At 36.7% G+C, this 19,341-nt stretch overlaps 1 protein-coding gene across 4 annotated transcripts in view; it reads right to left on the bottom strand.

The window, feature by feature from the left end:
- The window catches only part of LOC113925637 (A disintegrin and metallopeptidase domain 3-like), a 129,469-nt gene that overhangs the window by 66,169 nt on the left and 43,959 nt on the right, over positions 1-19,341 (bottom strand). For all 4 annotated transcript variants that reach the window (XM_027600136.2, XM_027600135.2, XM_027600137.2 and 1 more), the window contains exons 8-11: positions 14,284-14,355; positions 13,880-14,046; positions 12,703-12,784; positions 10,559-10,695 (exon numbers count right to left, since the gene is read on the bottom strand). In XM_027600136.2, the coding sequence (XP_027455937.1) occupies positions 10,559-10,695; positions 12,703-12,784; positions 13,880-14,046; positions 14,284-14,355 (458 nt within the window). The remainder of the gene's footprint in view (positions 1-10,558; positions 10,696-12,702; positions 12,785-13,879; positions 14,047-14,283; positions 14,356-19,341) is intronic.

Raw genomic sequence — 19,341 nt, forward strand, 5'->3', positions numbered from 1 at the left:
TGGTTGACCCATTCATTCTTTAGTAAGATGTTCTTTAGCCTCCATGTATTTAAGTTCTCTCCAACTTTCCCCTTGTGACTGAGTTCTAATTTCAAAGCACTGTGCTCCAAAAATATGCAGAGAATGATCACAGTATTTTGGTAACAGTTGAGACCTGATTTGTGACCCAGGATGTGATATATTCTGGAGAATGTTCCATGGGCACTAGAGAAGAATGTGTATTCTGTTGCTTTGGGATGGAATGTTCTGAATATATCTGTTTAATTCCTTCTTGATCTTTTGCTTAGATGATCTGTCCATTTCGGTGAAGGGGGTGTTAAAGTCCCCTACTATTATTGCATTATTGTTGATGTGTTTCTTTGATTTTGTTATTAATTGGCTTATATAATTGGCTGTTCCCATGTTAGGGGCATAGATATTTACAATTGTTAGATCTTCTTGTTGGATAGCCCCTTTAAGTAAGATATAGTGTCCTTCCTCATCTCTTATTATAGTCTTTTGTTTAAAATTTAATTTGTCTGGGTGGGGTGGAGCAAAATGGCAGAGGAGTAGGAGACTTGGATTTTGTCTGGTCCCAGGAGTTCAGCTGGATAGGGATCAAACCATTCTAAACACCTACGAACTCAACAGGAGATCAAAGAAAAGAATAGCAACAACTCTCTGAACAGAAAAGTGACCACTTTCTGGAGGGTAGGACGTGCGGAGAAGTGAATCTGAGGCGATATTCGGGAGGATAGACTTTGGGGGAGGGGGCCTCTGTCGGCTGTTTTTGACAAGTTATAAAGCAGCAGAGCGCAAAATTGAAAATTTTAGAAGTTTGCCCCGCTGAGGGACATTGCTCCGGTGGCAAAGCAGGGGGTAGAATCCTTGCTGAGACAGTATGGTCTGAGGACCCTTGGGGTCACTGAAAGATGGGGGGTGCCTGAGTGTGGCAGAACTTCCAGGTATGGGAGCAGGGAAGCCAGCTGCAGAGAGGGAGCTGAGGAGTGGGCTCTCAGCTCAGGTCGCCATAAACTGTGATCCATGGCACAGTCGGGCCATTGCTCTTCCAACATAGATGCAAAAAGAAGATCCGAGGAGACTCCCCTTCCTCCCCTGGAAGGAGCAGCGTGGGAGCCTACTGCAGGGATCTGCTGGGTTTAAAGACTCCACACGGGGTCAGGTGCCAGAGATAGAAACACCGGGTGAGCACGGAGTGTGGCCAGAGACCAGGGAGATGGGAGTGACTGATGCTTTTCTCTGGGGGCTCACTGAGAAGTGGGACCCCGAGTTCTTGGCTCCTCAAGGGCAGAGACTGGGAGGCTGCCATTTTCACTCTTGTGCTCCAAAGCTGTACAGAAAGCTTGAGGGAACAAAAGCTCCCAAGAGCAAACCAGAGCAGATTACTTAGCCTGGACCAGGCAAGGGCTGGGCAATTCCGCCTCCAGCAAAAACATTTGGAAATCACGTCAACAGGCTCCTCCCCCACATCAGCAAAAACGTCCAGCCAATACCAAGTTTAACGATCAATGAGAATGGCAGAACTCCAGTGCTAGGGGAATACTGCACATAAGATTCATGGCTTTGTTCCCATGATTCTTTAGTTTTACAAAGTGAATTTTTGTAACTTTATTTTTTTATTTTTTTCCCCTTTTGCAACCAACATATCAATCCCTTTTATAAAAACTCTTTTTTATTTTTCATTTTTAGAGTCATATTCTATCCCTTCAGAGTAGTTAACCTTATTTTTGGTATATAGTTCTCTCTTTAAAATTTTGGGATACAGTTTCTTCTATCAGATCAAAATATACCCTAAATCTCTAGTGTATGACGTTCTTCTAGTCTCCTGCCTGATCACAATCTCTCCTTATTTTTTTTAATTCTCTTCTTTTTTCAACCAACTACTTATCTTATCAATTACTTTTATAAAATCTTTTATAATTTTCACCTTTAATACTCATATTCCATTCCTTCATCATATTAAACCTTATTTTTTACATATATGAGTTTTTCTATCTTTAAAATTTTGGGAGGTACTATCTTCTAACAGACCAAAATATGCCCAAAATATAGTCTATGGCCCTGATCTATCCACAGCCTCATGATATTTGATCATATTCTGTTTTGGGTTTTTTTTCTTTTTTTTTGTTCGTTTCTTTTTCCTTTTTGTTCTTTTTTCTTTCTCTCCCTTTCTTTTCCCCCAGTTTCAGATCTTTTCTGATTTGTTTAGTGTATATTTTCTGGGGACATTGTTACCCTGTTAGCATTTGTTCTCTCACGCATCTATTCTCCTCTGGACAAAACGACAAGATGGAAAAAATCACCTAAAAAAAAAAAAGAACAAGAGGCAGTACTGACTGCCAGGGACCAAATCAATACAGACAGTAGTAAGATGTCAGAACTAGAGTTCAGAAGAATGATTATAAAGATACTAGCTGGGCTTGAAAAAAGCATGGAAGTTATTAGACAAACCCTTTCTGGAGATATAAAATACCTAAAATCTAACCAAGTCAAAATAAAAAGGCTATTAATAAGGTACAATAAAAAATGGAGGCTCTATCTGCTAGGATAAATGAGGCAGAAGAGAGAATTAGTGATATAGAAGACCAAATGATGGAAAATAAAGAAGGTGAGAAAAAGAGAGCTAAACAACTACTGGATCACGAGGGCAGAATTCGAGAGATAAGTGATACCATAAGACAAAACATTAGAATAATTGGGATCCCGGAAGAAGAAGAGAGAGAGGGGCAGAAGGTATATTGGAGCAAATTATAACAGAAAACTTCCTTAATTTGGGGAAGTTGACAAGCGTCAAAATCCAGGAGGCACAGAGAACCCCTCTCAAAATCAATAGGTCAACACCCGACATCTCATAGTAAAACTTAGAAGTCTCAGAGACAAAGAGAAAATCCTGAAAGCAGCTTGGGAGAAGAAATCTGTAACTTACGATGGTAGAAAGATTAGATTGGCAACAGACCTATCCACAGAGACCTGGCAGGGCAAAAAGGATTGGCATGATATCTAGAGCACTAAATGAGAAAAATATGCAGCCAAGAATACTATATTTAGCTAGCTGTCTTTGAAAGTAGAGGAGATAAAAAGGTTGCAGGACAAACAAAAACTAAAGGAATTTGAAAACACAAAACCAACCCTACAAGAAATATTGAAAGGGGTCCTCTAAGCAAAGAGAGAGCCTGAAAGCAACATAGACCAGAAAGAAACACAGACAATATACAGTAACAGTCACCTTACAGGAAATACAATGGCCTTAATTCATATTTTTCAATAATTTCCCTGAATGTCAATGGGCTAAATGCCCCAATCAAAAGACACAGGCTATCAGATTGGATAAAAAGACAAGACCCATCACTATGCTGTCTGCAAGAGACTCATTTTAGACCCAAAGCCACCTCCAGATTGAAAGTGAGGAGATGGAAAACAATTTACAATGCTAATGGACACCAAAAGAAAGCTGGGGTGGCAATCCTTATATCAGGCAAATTAGATTTTAAATGAAAGACTATAATAAGAGATGAGGAAGGACACTATATCCTACGTAAAGGGTCTATCCAACAAGAAGATCTAACAATTGTAAATATCTATGCCCCTAACATGTGAACAGCCGCATATATAACCCAATTAAGGAAGCATACCATTAATAGCAAAATCAAAGAAACCCATCGACAACAATACAATAATAGTGGGGACTAAAGTCCCCCTCACTGAAATGGACAGATCACCTAAGCAAAAGATCAACAAGGAAATAAAGACTTTAAATGACACACTGGACCAAAGGGACTTCACAGATATATTCAGAATATTCCATCCCAAAGCAACAGAATACACAATCTTCTCTAGTGCCCATGGAACATTTTTTAGAATAGATCACATCCTAGGTCACAAATCAGGTCACAGCTGGTACCAAAAGATTGGGATCATTCCCTGCATATTTTCAGACCACAATGCTTTGAAACTAGACCTCAGTCACAAGAGGAAACTCAGAAAAAACTCAAATACATGGAGGCTAAAGAGCATCCTACTAAAGAATGAATGGGTCAACCAGGGAATTAAAGAAGAATTTAAAAAATTCATGGAAACCAATGAAAATGAAAACACAACTGTTCCAAATCTTTGGGATGCAGCAAAGGCAGTCCTAAAAGGAAAGTATATAGCAATACAAGCCTTTCTCAAGAAACAAGAAAGGTCTCAAAAACACAACCTAACCCTACACCTAAAGGAGCTGGAGAAACAACAGCAAATAAAGCTTAAACCCAGCAGGAGAAGAGAAATAATAAAGATGAGAGCAGAAATCAATGAAATAGAAACCAAAAGAACAGTAGAACAGATCAATGAAACTAGGAGCTGGTTCTTTGAGAGAATTAAAAAGATTGATAAACCCCTGGCCAGACTTATCAAAAAGAAAGAGAAATGACCCAAATAATTAAAATCATGAATGAAAGAGGAGAGATCACAATCAACACTAAGAAATACAAACAATTATAAGAACATATTATGAGCAACTATTGCCAGCAAATTAGATAATCTGGAAGAAATGGATGCGTTCCTAGAGATGTATCAACTACCAAAACTGAACCAGGAAGAAATAGGAAACCTGACCAGACCTATAACCACCAAGGCAATTGAAACAGTAATCAAGTATCTCCAACAAACGAGAGCCCAGGGCCAGATGACTTCCCAGGGGAATTCTACCAAACATTTAAAAAAGAATTAATACCTGTTCTTCTGAAACTGTTCCAAAAAATAAAAATGGAAGGAAAACTTCCAAACTCGTTTTATGAGGCCACTATTACCTTGATCTCAAAACCAAAGACCCCATCAAAAAGGAGAATTACAGACCAACATCTCTGATGAACATGGATGCAATAATTCTCACCAAAGTACTAGCCAATAGGATCCAACAGTACATTAAAAGGATATTCACCACGACCAAATGGGATTTTTCCCTGGGCTGCAAGGGTGGTTCAGCATCCATAAATTAATCAATGTGATACAATACATTAATCAAAGAAAAACAAGAACCATATGAGCCTCGCATAGATGCAGAAAAAACACTTGACAAAGTAAAGCATCCTTTCTTGATCAAAACTCTTCAGAGTATAGGGATAGAGGGTACATACCTCAATATCATAAGAGCCAACTATGAAAAACCCACACCGACTATCATTCTCAATGGGGAAAAACTGAGAGCTTTCCCCCTAAGGTCAGGAACATGGCAAGGATGTCCACTATCACCACTGCTATCCAACATAGTATTAGAAGTTCTAACTACAGCAATCAGACAACAAAAAGAAATAAAAGGCATCCAATTGGCAAAGAAGAAGTCAAACTCTCACTCTTTACATATGATATACTTTATGTGGAAAACCCAGAAGATTCCACCTCAAAACTGCTAGAACTTATACAGGAATTCAGTAAAGAGGGAGGATAGAAAATCAATGCACAGAAATCAGTGGCATTCTTCTACACTAACAAGAAGACAGAAGAAAGAGAAATTAAGGAGTCGATCCCATTTACAATTGCACCCAAAACCATAAGATACCTAGGAATAAATCTAAACAAAGAGGCAAAGAATCTGTACTCAGAAAAGTATAAAATACTCATGAAAGAAATTGAGGAAGACACAAAGAAATGGAAAAATGTTCCATGCTCATGGACTGGAAGAACAAATATTGGGAAGATGTCAATGCTACCTAGAGCAGTCTACACATTCAGTGCAATCCCTATCAAAATACCATCAACTTTTTAAAAAGAAATGGAGCAAATAATCCTAAAATTTGTATGGAACCAGAAGGGACCCCAAGTAGACAGAGGAATGTTGAAAAAGAAAAGCAAAGCTGGCAGCATCACAATTCCGGACTTCAAGCTCTATTACAAAAATGTCATCATCAAGACAGTATGGTAATTGGCACAAAAACAGACACATAGATCAATGGAACAGAATATAGGCCCAGAAATGGACCCTCAACTCTATAGTCAACTAATCTTTGACAAAGTAGGAAAGAATGTCCACTAGAAAAAAGTCTCTTCAACAAATGGTGTTAGGAAAATTGGATAGCCACATGCAGAAGAATGAAACTGGACCATTTCCTTACACCACACACAGAAATAGACCAAAATCGTTGAAAAATCTCAGTGTGAGACAGGAGCCCATCAACATCCTAAAGGAGAACACAGGCAGCAACCTCTTCAACCTCAGCCGCAGCAACTTCTTCCTAGAAACATCGCCAAAGGCAAGGGAAGCAAGGGCAAAAATGAACTATTGGGACTTCATCAAGATAAAAACTTTTGCACAGTGAAAGAAACAGTCATCAAAACCAAAAGACAACCGACAGAATGGGAGAAGATATTTGCAAATGACCTATCAGATAAAGGGCTAGTATCCAAAATCTATAAAGAACTTATGAAACTCAACACCCAAAGAACAAATGATCCAATCAAGAAACGGGCAAAAGACATGAACAGACATTTTTCCAAAGATGACATCCAAATGACCAACAGACACCTGAAAGAGTGCTCAACATCGCTGGGCATCAGGGAAGTCCAAATCAAAACTTCAATGAGATATCACCTCACACCAGTCAGAATGGTTAAAATTAACAAGTGAGGAAATGACAGATGTTGGTGAGGATGTGGAGAAAGGGGAACCCTCCTACACTACTGGTGGGAATGCAAGCTGGTGCAACCACCCTGGAAAACAGTATGGAGGTTCCTCAAAAAGTTGAAAATAGAGGTACCTTATGACCCAGCAATTGCACTACTGCATACTTACCCCAAAGGTACAAATGTAAGGATCCAAAGGGGTACGTGTACCCCGATGTTTATAGCAGCAATGTCCACAATAGCCATACTATGGAATGAGCCAAGATGTCCATCAACACATTAATGGATAAAAAAGATGTGGTATATAAATACAATGGAATATTATGCAGCCATCAAAAGGAATGAAATCTTGCCACTTGCAACAACATGGATGGAACTGAAGGATATTATGCTGAGAAAATAAGTCAATCAGAGAAAGACATGTATCATATGACCTCACTGATATGAGGAATTCTTAATCTCAGGAAACAAACTGAGGGTTGCTGGAGTGGAAGGGGGTGGGAGGGTTGGGGTGGCTGGGTGATAGACATTGGGGAGGGTATGTGCTATGGTGAACGCTGTGAATTGTGTAAGACTGTTGTATCACAGACCTGGACATCTGAAACAAATAATACGTTATATGTTAGGATAAAAAGAAGAAGATAGCAGGAGGGGAAGAATGAAGGGGGGAAAATCAGAGGGGGAGATGAACCATGAGTGACTATGGACTCTGAGCAACAAACTGAGGGTTCTAGAGTGGAAGGGGGTGGGGGAATGGATTAATCTGGTGAGTATTAAAGAGGGCACGTTCTGCATGGAGCACTGGGTATTATATGCAAACAATGAATCATGGATCATTACATCAAAAACGGATGATGTAATGTATGGTGATTAACATAACATAATAATAAAAAAATTTAATTTGTCTGATATAAGGATTGTCACCCCAGCTTTCTTTTGATGTCCATTAGCATGGTAAATGGTTTTCAACCCTAACAATTTCATTATGGAGGTGTCTTTGGGTCTAAAATGAGTCTCTTGCAGACAGCATATCGATGAGTCTTGCTTTTTTATCCAATCTGATACTCTGTGTCTTTTGATTGGGGCATTTGGCCCATTGACATTCAGGGAAATTATTGAAAAATATGAATTAAGGCCATTGTATTTCCTGTAAGGTGACTGTTACTGTATATTGTCTGTGTTTCTTTCTGGTCTATGTTGCTTTCAGGCTCTCTCTTTGCTTAGAGGACCCCTTTCAATATTTCTTGTAGGGTTGGTTTGGGATTCACAAAATTCTTTTCGTTTTTGTTTGTCCTGGAAGCTTTTTATCTTTCCATTTTCAATGACAGCCTAGCTGGATATAGTATTCTTGGCTGCATATTTTTCTCATTTAGTGCTCTGAAGATATCATGCCAATTCTTTCTGGCCTGCCAGGTCTCTGTGGATAGGTCTGTTGCCAATCTAATGTTTCTACCATTGTAGGTTACAGACCTCTTTTCCCAAGTTGCTTTCAGGATTTCTTCTTTGTCTTTGAGACCTGTGAGTTTTACTATTAGATGTTGGGTGTAGACCTATTTTTATTGATTTTGAGAGGGGTTCTCTGTGCCTCCTGGATTTTGATGCTTGTCTACTTCCCCAAATTAGGGAAGTTCTCTCCTATAATTTGCTCCAATATACCTTCTGCCCCTCTCTCTCTTTCTTCTTCTTCTGTGATCTCAATTATTCTAATATTGCTTCATGTTATGCTATCACTTATCTCTCGAATTCTGCCCTCGTGATCCAATAGTTGTTTATCTCTTTTTCTCAGCTTCTTTATTTCCCATCATTTGGTCTTCTGTATCACTAATTCTCTCTTCTGCCTCATTTATCCTAGCAGTTAGAGCCTCCATTTTTCATTACACCTCATTAATAGCCTTTTTGATTTTGACTTGGTTGGATTTTAGTTCTTTTGTTTCTACAGAAGGGGATTCTCTACTACCTTCTATGCTTTTTTCAAGCCCAGCTAGTATCTTTATAATCATCATTCTGTATCTAGGTCTGACATCTTAATAATGTCCCTATTGATTAGGTCTCTGGCAGTTGGTATGGCCTCTTGTTTTTTGCTTTTTTTGTGTTTTTTTTTTGAGGTGGGTTTTTCTGTTTTGTCATTTTGTTCAGAGAATAGATGAATGAGAGAACAAAATGCTAAAAGGGTAACAATGACCCCAGAAAAATATACAGTAGGCAAATCAGAAGAGATCCAAAATGAGGGGGAAAAGAAAAGAAAAAAAGAAAAAAGGAAAGAATGTGGTCAGGTAGGAAACGAACAAAGCCATACACTAGATTTAGGGTATTTTGGTCTGTTAGAAGAAACTCTATCCCAAAATTTGAAAGAAAAAAAAACATATTTATACAAAAAATAAGGTTAAATACAATGAAGGGATAGAATATAACTGTAAAAATGAAAATTAAAAAAGATTTTTAAAAAGGAATTGATAAGATGTTGGTTGAAAAAGGAAAGAAGAAAAAATTTTAAAAAAAGAAATAGAAAAAGAAAAAATAAAGAAAAATTTAAAAATTGACTTTTGAAAAACTAAAGAATCATGGGGAAAAAGCTATGAATTCTATGTGCTATATTCTCCCAGTGCTGGAGGTTTGCCTTTCTCATTGATTGGTAAATTTGGTCTTGGCTGGATATTCTTGCTGATCTTCTGGGGGAGGGGCCTGTTGCAGTGATTCTCAAATGTCTTTGCCAGAGGGAGATTTCCACCACCCTTGCCAGGGGCCAGGGTAAATAATCTGTTCAGGTTTCCTCTTGGTAACTTTCATTCCCTAAAGGCTTTCCGTACAGCTTTAAAGGACAAGAATGAAAATGGTGACCTCCCAGTCTCTGACCCCATAGGTGCAGTCCTCATTGTGCCCTCAGAGAAAAGCAGTCAGTCATTCCTGTCTCCCTGGTCTCCGTTCACACTCCATGCTCATCTGGCCTGTGACCAAGCGTTTCTATCTCTGGCACACAACCCTGTTTTAAGTCTCCAAACCCAGCAGATTCCTGTGGTGCACACCTAAGCCACTCCTCCAGGGGAAGAAGGGGAGTCTCCCCCAATCTGCTGCTTGTTCGGTCCATGTTGAAAGAGTAGTGGCCTGACTGTGCCATGGATCATGGTTTATGGCAACCCTGAGCTAAGAGCCCACTCCTCAGCTCTGTCTTTGCAGTCAGTTTCCTGCTCTGATACCTGGGAACTCTGCCACACTCAGGCACCCCCTGGTCTTTCTGTGACCCCGAGGGTCCTGAGACCACACTGTCCCAGCGAGGGTTCCACCCCTTGCTTAGCCACTGGAGTGATGTCCCACCCCCAGCAGTCTATCTTCTCAGATATTGCCTCGGATTCACTTCTCCACACATCCTACCTTACAGAAAGTGGTCGCTTTTCTCTTCATAGAATTGCTGCTATTCTCCTCTTTGATCTCCTGTTGAGTTTGTAGGTGTTCAGAATGGTTTGGTAACTATTTAGCTGAATTTCTGGGGCCAGATGAAATTTAGGTCTCCTAGTCCTCCACCATCTTGCTCCAACCCCTAAGCACATTCTGTACAATATCAAATACTCTTCTTTAAATAAGATAAAAACAGAGAGGGAGGCAAACCACAAGAGATTCTTAACTCTAGGAAACAAACTGAGGGTTGTTGGTGGGGAGGTGGGTGAGGGGTTGGGGTAACTAGGTGATGGGCACTAAGGAGGGCACTTGATATAATGATGATGGGTATTATATGCAACTGATGAATCATTAAATTCCACCCTTGAAACTAATAATACAGTATATGTTAACTAAATTGAATTGAAATAAAAAAATTAAAATAAATAAATAAGTTTAAACAAGTACATTATGTCTTTAATAAAAAATATTCTTACTCAATTTGTATTGCAAGATACTATACAACAGTGACTGTTACAAATATTTCCCAGAAGAAGACATAGATTTGATAAAAATAAAATCTTACATTGCTTCAGAATTCATTATGCATGTAGTTCCTGGACAGTAACAATTGTAGATATCATCGTATGTTAATCCGAGATTAATTCCAAGCAACTGTACCATAACAACTGAAAATGCATCTAAAGTTATCATCTGTGGATACTAAATGCAAAAAACAAAACAGAATTTTTGCCTAAATTATTTCTTCACCTCTTTGATCTTTTCTTTTTGACCATATTACCTAAATGCAAATGCAAATTTAAGAAACTACTATACCAAAGCTCATTATTTTCTTAGGGATATGGAAAATAAGAAAAAATGGGTAAATTTTGTTTTTCTTTTTGGGTTATTGTATTTTTAATCCAAATGGCACTGACATATACCTAAATGAGATTAATGCTATCATATGCTTTTACTACATATTAAATACCAATAAGCTTTTAAAGGTTTTTGAGAAGAACATGACTGTTTCAGTAACTATATTATTTTTTAATGAACACTTAGGAAAAAAACTACACGGATTCTTAAGGGTTGAATTCGCAATCGGTTTTGACTTCAGAAATAGTTTTAGAAGAGTCTAATTATTTTAAAGGCAGAATACACTTTGTAAGTAGCATTTTTGTCTTAACACACACACACACACACACACACACACACACACACACACACACGGCAAGTAAGAATGGCAACAAGACACAAACCCCTGGCAACCTATAATCTTTTTACTATCTCCACAGTTTTTCCTTTTGCAGAAAGTCATATAGTTGGACTCATACGGTATGTAGCCTTTTCATATTGGCTTTTCTCACTAACCACTATGCACTTAAGTTTTTTCACGGTTTGATGCCTCACTTAAAAAAAAAAATCATTGGATAGTATCCCTTTATATCAGTTTACTCCGGTTTGTTTATCCATTCATCTCTTAAAGGACATCTTGGTTGAGCCCAATCTTTGGCAATTATGAATAAAGCTGCTATAAACATTCACACAGGTTTTTGTGTGGATGTAAGTATTCAAGTCATTTGGGAAACACCGAAGAGGACAACTGCTGGAATATATGGTAAAAAAAATAAAAAATAAAGAATACTAAGAACTTGAATAGATATTATTTCCAGAGATAATATACAAAAAGCAAAAAGTATATGAAAAGATGTTCGGTATCACTAGTAATCATAGAAGTGCAAATCGAAACCACAATGAAATATCACCTCATACCACTTAGGATGGCTGCTATTAAAAAACAACAATAATAGAAAAAATGTATTGATAAAGATGTCATGCATATAAATTGTAACCGCTGGTGGGATTATAAAGTAGTGAAACCACCCTGAAAATAAGTATGATGATTCCTCATAATATTAAAAATAGAACTACTACATGATCCAGCAAATACCTACTCCTGGTATATATCCAAAATAATTGAAATCAGTATCTTGAAGAGCTATCCACACTCCCATGTTCATTGCAACATTACTCACAATAGCCAAGGAATGGAAATAACCTAAGTGTCCATTGACAGATAAATGGCTAAAAAAAATCATATATATATATATATATATATATATATATATACACATATATACATACACACACACATATATGTGTTCACATGTATATTAAATTCACACATATATATATTATTTAGCCATAAAAAGAATGAAATCCTGCCATTTGCAACAATATGGATGAACTTGGATGAAATCATGCTAAGTGAAAAAAGCTGGACAGAAAAAGACAAATATTATGTTATCTCTCTTATATGTGGAATTTAAAAACGTCACACTCACAGAAACAGAGAGTAGAATGATGGATTCCAGAAGCTAGATTTTCTGGAAAATGGGGTAAGTATGTCAAAAAGTACAAATATTTATTTATGCAAGATGAAAAGTTCTGAAGATCTGTTTCACATCAATGTGAACATACTTGGCACTATGGAATTGTACACTTAAAACTAGTAAAAATGGTAAATTTTATGTTATTTGCATTTTACCACAATAGCAAAAAACTTTTAAAATTATAACATTTGAGTTTCAAAATCTAAAAAAAAAGCATACTCTTAGAAAAATTTGTAAAAACATTATGACAGATATACTATACATATTTTGTTCCTTGAAGTAGATGTTTCAAAATATGATATAATTACTGAATAGATGGGAATAAAATGCATACCAGAGCAATTCCTGCAGCAAACTTTGGATTGCATGCCATTCCATGATATGTTGCTCCCACATAATTAAGATGGTCCCTATAACTAAATAATAAAATTTTTCTTCTGAATAAATGCATTTTAAATTACTACTAACTTAATGACCTTTTAAGAATTGGATTTCTCAATAAAGTTATGTGTTTTTTAAATACAAATATTACATATCACATCTCATGCTTTCAATCATTTTGTATTTGGGTAATCTCCCACAGTTCCTACAAAGTTAAGTTCTAAAGTCTACTTTAACATTATATGATACACAGCCCAAAACCCAGTGGTGCCTAATCCTTCCAAAACATTAACCACCACTGTTGCCACCACTGGATAATTATAATTTGAAGATGTACAAGTCAGGACAGCTTACTGCCATGATTTGCATATAGTGAACCCCTAAAACATGTAAAAAATGTAAAAAATGATTGGAGGACAAGGAGACAAAGAGAATATTCAGTAGACTCATCAAGAAAAAAAGAGAATGTAGCAAGTGTCCTCATAACATTTCAGTCCTTAGTTATTGTAGCTCCTGAGTCCACAAACCCAACCCTAAATTCCACAGGAAACACCAACAGATTTATAAATATATTGCATATTACTCAGATCTTCAGAATTTTTATTATTCCCATCTCAATAATCAAACTATTAACAGAAACCTATATAAAAACTCTTGAAAAAAATAGTGCAAGTAGTTAAATAGCTGCACCTTAGGTCAGTATAGCTATACCAGATGGTAACCACACTTCTAATTTGATATATTGTATTTTAACCAGCATTATATGCAATTATTGCATTCTGTTAACTAATTTACATTGTGTTTAAAGTTCAAATGATAGTTTTAATTATTTACCTCTGAGAAAATCTTTAAAATCATTGAGGACCCCTGTTTATCTCAAGGCTTTCCAAATTTTCCAAGTTTCTTACATTTCCATAGATAAAAAGCCTAGTGCAGAATAATGACCCACTATGACTTAGTGTCTTACATTGTTTTCAGAATTTTATACTTTGCAATTTGTCAACACAGTATGCATATAATATTTTTTGAAGTGTCTTGTCATTACATATAACACATTTTGTATATAATCTTGATAGCTAACATATGAAATAATTTGACAAACCCTATGTCAATACAAATAAGGTACTTACATTAATAAGTATGCCATATCATGGGACCTTTGAAACAAAAATTTTTCTTTCCATGACACAAATCTTTGTAGTACTTCATTAGCATCCCCGCTAAGTGAAATCTTATTTTGATCTGACCAGAGCTCCAAAGAAGTTAGTATAATAGTTATGTTGAGCTGGGAAAACATCTGAAAACAGAAGATACATAATATATAGTTTTTAGGTAATCATAAATATAACATTACATCTCTATACATAATGCTAATATATTCAATTTACTATTTTTTGGAAATGAAATCCATTCATTGATGGATGAAACCAGTTGGTAGGATTACATTTTTAAAAGACTGGATATGCTATTTATACAAACACTATTATTGCATTAATAGGAATGTTTCTTACTTAAATGAAACTTAAATACTTACAGTGTTGATTAGACCAAAGATATGGACAACTTTCTCAGCTGCAACTGCCACTTCAGAGCCCATATAATTATACTGAAAGACAAATTTTGTTTCTTAACTGTTAGTGAAAATTATTGAACTATCACATTTTAAATGGATATAAAATGTTAAAATAATGCAGTGTTCAAGTGAAAGGAAAAAAAATTAAGATTTACCAAGTACTTAGTAAGTTTTAGGCATAAACCTAGAGACTTTATATGTTAATCAATAATCTTAAAATAAGAAGGTTGTCATTAACTTCCTCTTCACACATACGGCAATTAAGAGTCAAAAGTTAAGTTTACAAGATTGCAGAACTACCAAGGGTAAGAACCAGAACTCAAGTCCCCAACTAACTAAACTAGTAAGTCTTTTTTTTTTTCTACTATAGTATGCTGCCATCATTTGTCTTCATCCCAGGAAGAGATGACTATATATACTGATAAACAGTGCGGTTTCTAAACACAGAGCTCTGAGGACCATTACAGTGAGTAATTTCAAGAATACTTCTTCATTCAAAGGAACAGGAATCATAATATTTTTTCTAAATATTTCTAATTATGTGTATGTACTCATTTCTAAGTGTTAGCGGAAAACATAAAAAGTGGCAACTTTCTATCTTCAATAATCTTCAGCAAGTCTGCCAAAAATTACTAACAGAAAATAAAATGTAATGGATACAGTTCTCTGGTTTGGACAAAAGAGATGTTATCCTCCTAGGTCCTTAGAGATTATTTATACTTTGCTATTTCTCTGTATGTAACATTTCCCAATAAACTATATTGTATATTTACACAATGCAGCAAGGTGTGATATGAATGAAGGTGATCCTTTGCAAAACTGAATACATGAAGAGCAAGACAAAAGAATACAAAAATAAGTCTATGGAAATAAATCCATATATGTCAATAATCACAAATTATCAACAGACCAAATACTAGGTAAATGAAACTTTAAAAAAAATCCACTACATGCAAATTAAAATAAAAACCTCTAAATTATGAGTACATAGAGATATTGAGTCAAAGGATGAAAATATATAACCAGGAAAATAATAGACAAAAAGCATAAGTCATATGATAATTACATGAAAAAAGCTTAAAAGCAAAAAGTGAACATAATAATTATCACAGTGCATCAATAAAATATGCAATTATCAAGAAAGATGGAAGCATTCTAAACTTGACTATAACTAATAGCACAGCAACAAAATGTATAAAACAAAATTTAACAAAATTATAAGGGATTTTTACATAGTTCTCTTAATCATTACTAGATCAAGCAAATTAACAATAAATACAAGAGTTTTCAAGTTAAAGTAAAATTTAGATATGTATATATAAAAGTTTATATAAAACAATGAGATAATATTTTTTCAAATATACAATGGAGGTTTTACATAGATTGACTTATATTAGGCCATAAAATAGTTATTTGACTATAAAGCATAGATCACATTGTCCAACCACAATGCAATTAAGATATAGTAATACAGTGTTATTTGATAAAAATATTTATAGTAATACTTGATAAAAAGTATTTTAATGATGTTATTTTTACTTACATGGATAACTCTCTAAAAGCTCCATGATGCAATTTACAACTTACTTTCAAATAGAGAGAGCACAAGTGATAATGGGATATAATGTTAAACAATAAATCTAAGAAAAGAGAATATAGGTGTTCTTTCATTATTCTTATTCTTACAACCTTTATGAAAGTTTGAAAATATTTCCAAATAAGATGTTTAAAAAAATGAAGATAAGGGGTGCCTGGTGCATCTGCCCTCAGCTCAGGTCATGATCTCAGGGTCCTGATTTCAAGCATCAGTCTTCCCTTCCCAGCAGATAATCTGTTTCTCCCTCTCCCTTTGCCCCTCCCCTTGCTTATGTGCTCTCTCTCTCAAATAAATAAAATCTTTTTTAAAAATGAAGATAAAATAAAAATTTCATATGAACAAAAGTTGAAGAGACTTCATCAACAGGCTAAACAAAAATATCAGAAACACAGACCTACAAGAAGGAATGAAGAATTTTGGAAATATTAAAATGTGGGAAAAAAATGAAATGCTTTTATCCTTTCCTTAATTTCTTTAAACAATTGAATAATTTAAAATAATTCATCTTGTGGTTTATAACATATGAAGAAATAAAAATATATTACACTAACATCACAAAGGGGTTCTATGGAATTTCACTGTTGTAAGGCTCTTACGTTTTATGTGAAGTGGTATAACATTAATTCTAGATTGTAAAAAGCTAAGAATGTTCATTGGAACCATTGGAGAAACCACTGGGGTAAGAGGTAGGGGATAAAGAGGTATAGCAGAAAAAACAATATAGTAGATAAAAACAAATGCTGAAAATAACCTACTAATCCAAGGGTAACAGAGGAGGAACAGAGGAGTAAATAATTGATGGGACAAATAGAACACTACTGGGAGAGCAACACTTAACCTACATCCATAGTTATCAGTAACTTTGGTATATATAATTCAACTGAATGTTCTAATGAAGAGGCAGAGATTATCTGACTGAATAGAGAAAAAAGACCTATCAATATTCTGTTTACAGAACCAGACTTTAAAATTGAAGACAGATAAACTAAACATAAAAGAAGAAATACTAATCATAGCATATTTTAAGGAACCCTTGGAGTTTTTATTCATAGTTTTGGGTTTCTTTGTTTTGTTTTGCATGATGTCATTTGTACTGAAAATGCCTTCTGTTGTTATCAGAATGGTAAGAAGGTATCTAGCTAAGTGGAAAGAGGAAAATAGGCTGTCTAGATTTAATGTTAATAACCTCGAGGGAGTGGCTGTGGCAAAGCATAATGCCACTACTTGTGATCTTAGTTTTAGGCCAAATAGTATTATTCCCCATGTAACAACAAAAATCGAAATCTAAATCCCCGGGGTCAGTTAAGATGATAGAGTAATAGGAGGGCCGTATGTTTGCCTCATCCCTGGAACACAGCTAAATAAATACTGGATCATTCTAAACACCCAAGAAATGGATCTGGGGGCTGACAGAACAAACTGCACGACTGGAGGGAGAGAAAAGGTCACATCATGCAGGGTCAGAGGTGTGGAGACAGTTTTGGGGAAAAAAGAATCTTGGGTGCTGCAGAAGGAAGGGAGCCCTGCTCATGGAGAGAGGAGAGAGAGAGATAGACAGACAAACAGAGAGAGAGAAAAAGGGAGAGAGAGAGAGCATTGTACAGGGGATCACAGAGGTAAAACTCTTCCCCAAAGTCATTGACTGGGAAAACAAGAGAGGTTGATTATCTTAAGTGTTTACAACCAATGAAACTCAAAGACTGGAGTTTTATAGTTCTGTGTTGTGGGTGGTGTGGAGTCCAGTGGGTGCTGCAGTGCTCCTATGGAGAAGGAGCATGCCAGGAGCTGATGGTGCGATCTGAAGAACCCCAGAAATGCACTGGGAGAGACATTCCCTCTTTTTGGAGTGTATCTGGGAGAGATGGCTTTGGCTATCAGAGACAAAAGAACTGGCGGGCACCATTGTGCTCCCCCCTGCCCCTTAAGCATAGGGGCACAGACACCTGCCAAGGTGGCTAACCTGGACTCAGGCTTTTTGCTGTGTGTTACTCTAAACTCTCAGCTCCTGTGCCTTGGTGTGACTGCCCCTTTGGGACAAACCGGCACAAGCCCCAGCCCGGCAAGACCTTCTCCCAGAGGACCAGCATGGGTCTGTACCACAACAGGTTCCTAAAGTTTGGAATTTTGAAATTCATCCAGTGTGTCTAAGATGAAACACAGGTGCACTGCACTACTTGGCAGGCAGACAACCCAGCCACAGACAGGGAGAAGGTAGGGAACTGAGAGATGCCTCTGACACAGGAGAGAAGACTTTGCTCTTCTGTGAGGGCTTCCTGGACAGAGGTGGGTGTGAACTCACCTCTCTGGAGACAAGGGACAGGGCCAGTGCCACTTTTCCCCCATACCCATCAGAACAGACTGACTTCAGTGAATAGCATAGCCCCATCAACAATAGAGACCTGAGCCAATTAAAACAAACAATGCCTGCTCACATTCTGCTGGTGCTTCTTAACTAGGGCAAGTGTGCCTGAGAGCAGCAGTCCCCTACCCCAGAAGACCAGCAAAAATCTCCATATGCACCAAGTCTACTGACCATAGTGCTATAAAGCTTCAGCTCTAGTGGAAATATCATCAGGCCTCTTTTAACAGGAAGACCAGAGTACACCTAGTTAAAACTTGCCACACTCTGGACAAGGTCCAAACACTCCCCATTGCAGGCAAGGAGAAACTGCAGAGGGCTGACCTGAAGGAAAGAGCAGCCAAAACACAGCAGCAGAGTGCACACAGCATACACCAGAGACACTTCCTGAAACACCAGGCCCTATAAGGCCATTACTCTCAGGAGCAGGAAACATAACAGGCTTTCCTAACACACAAATAAAGACAGAAACCTAGACAAAATACCAAGATGGAGGAATTCATTGCAAAAGAAAAAACAAGAAAATGTCATGGGATCTAATCAAAACAGATATAAGTAATATGCCTGGCCCAGAATTTAAAGCAACAATCATAAGGATACTAGCTGGGCTTGAGGAAAGCATAGAAGACACCAGGGAGTACCTTTCCACAGAGATAAAAGACCTAAAAGCAAGTCAGGCCAAAATAAAAAAATCCTATAACCTAAATGCAAAACCAACTGGATATAATGACCACAAGGATGGAAGAAACAGAAGAATAAATAAGTGATACAGAATATAGAATAATGAAAGATAATGAAGCTGAAAAGAAGAGGGAAAGAAAAATATTGGATCATGAATGTAGACTTAGGGAACTCAGCAACTCCATAAAGTGTAATAACATTCATATCATACAAGTACCAGAAGAAGAAGAGAGGGGAAAGGGGCAGAAAGTTTATTTGAGGAAATAATAGCTAAATTTCCCTAATCTGGAAAGGAAACAGACATTCAAGTCCAAGAGGCACAAAGAACTTCCATCAAAATCAACAAAAGCAGGCCAACCCTAAGACATACTGCAGTAAAATT

Source organism: Zalophus californianus, chromosome 2 (assembly GCF_009762305.2).
Source record: "Zalophus californianus isolate mZalCal1 chromosome 2, mZalCal1.pri.v2, whole genome shotgun sequence".
In the NCBI taxonomy this organism is placed as follows: Eukaryota; Metazoa; Chordata; class Mammalia; order Carnivora; family Otariidae; genus Zalophus; species Zalophus californianus.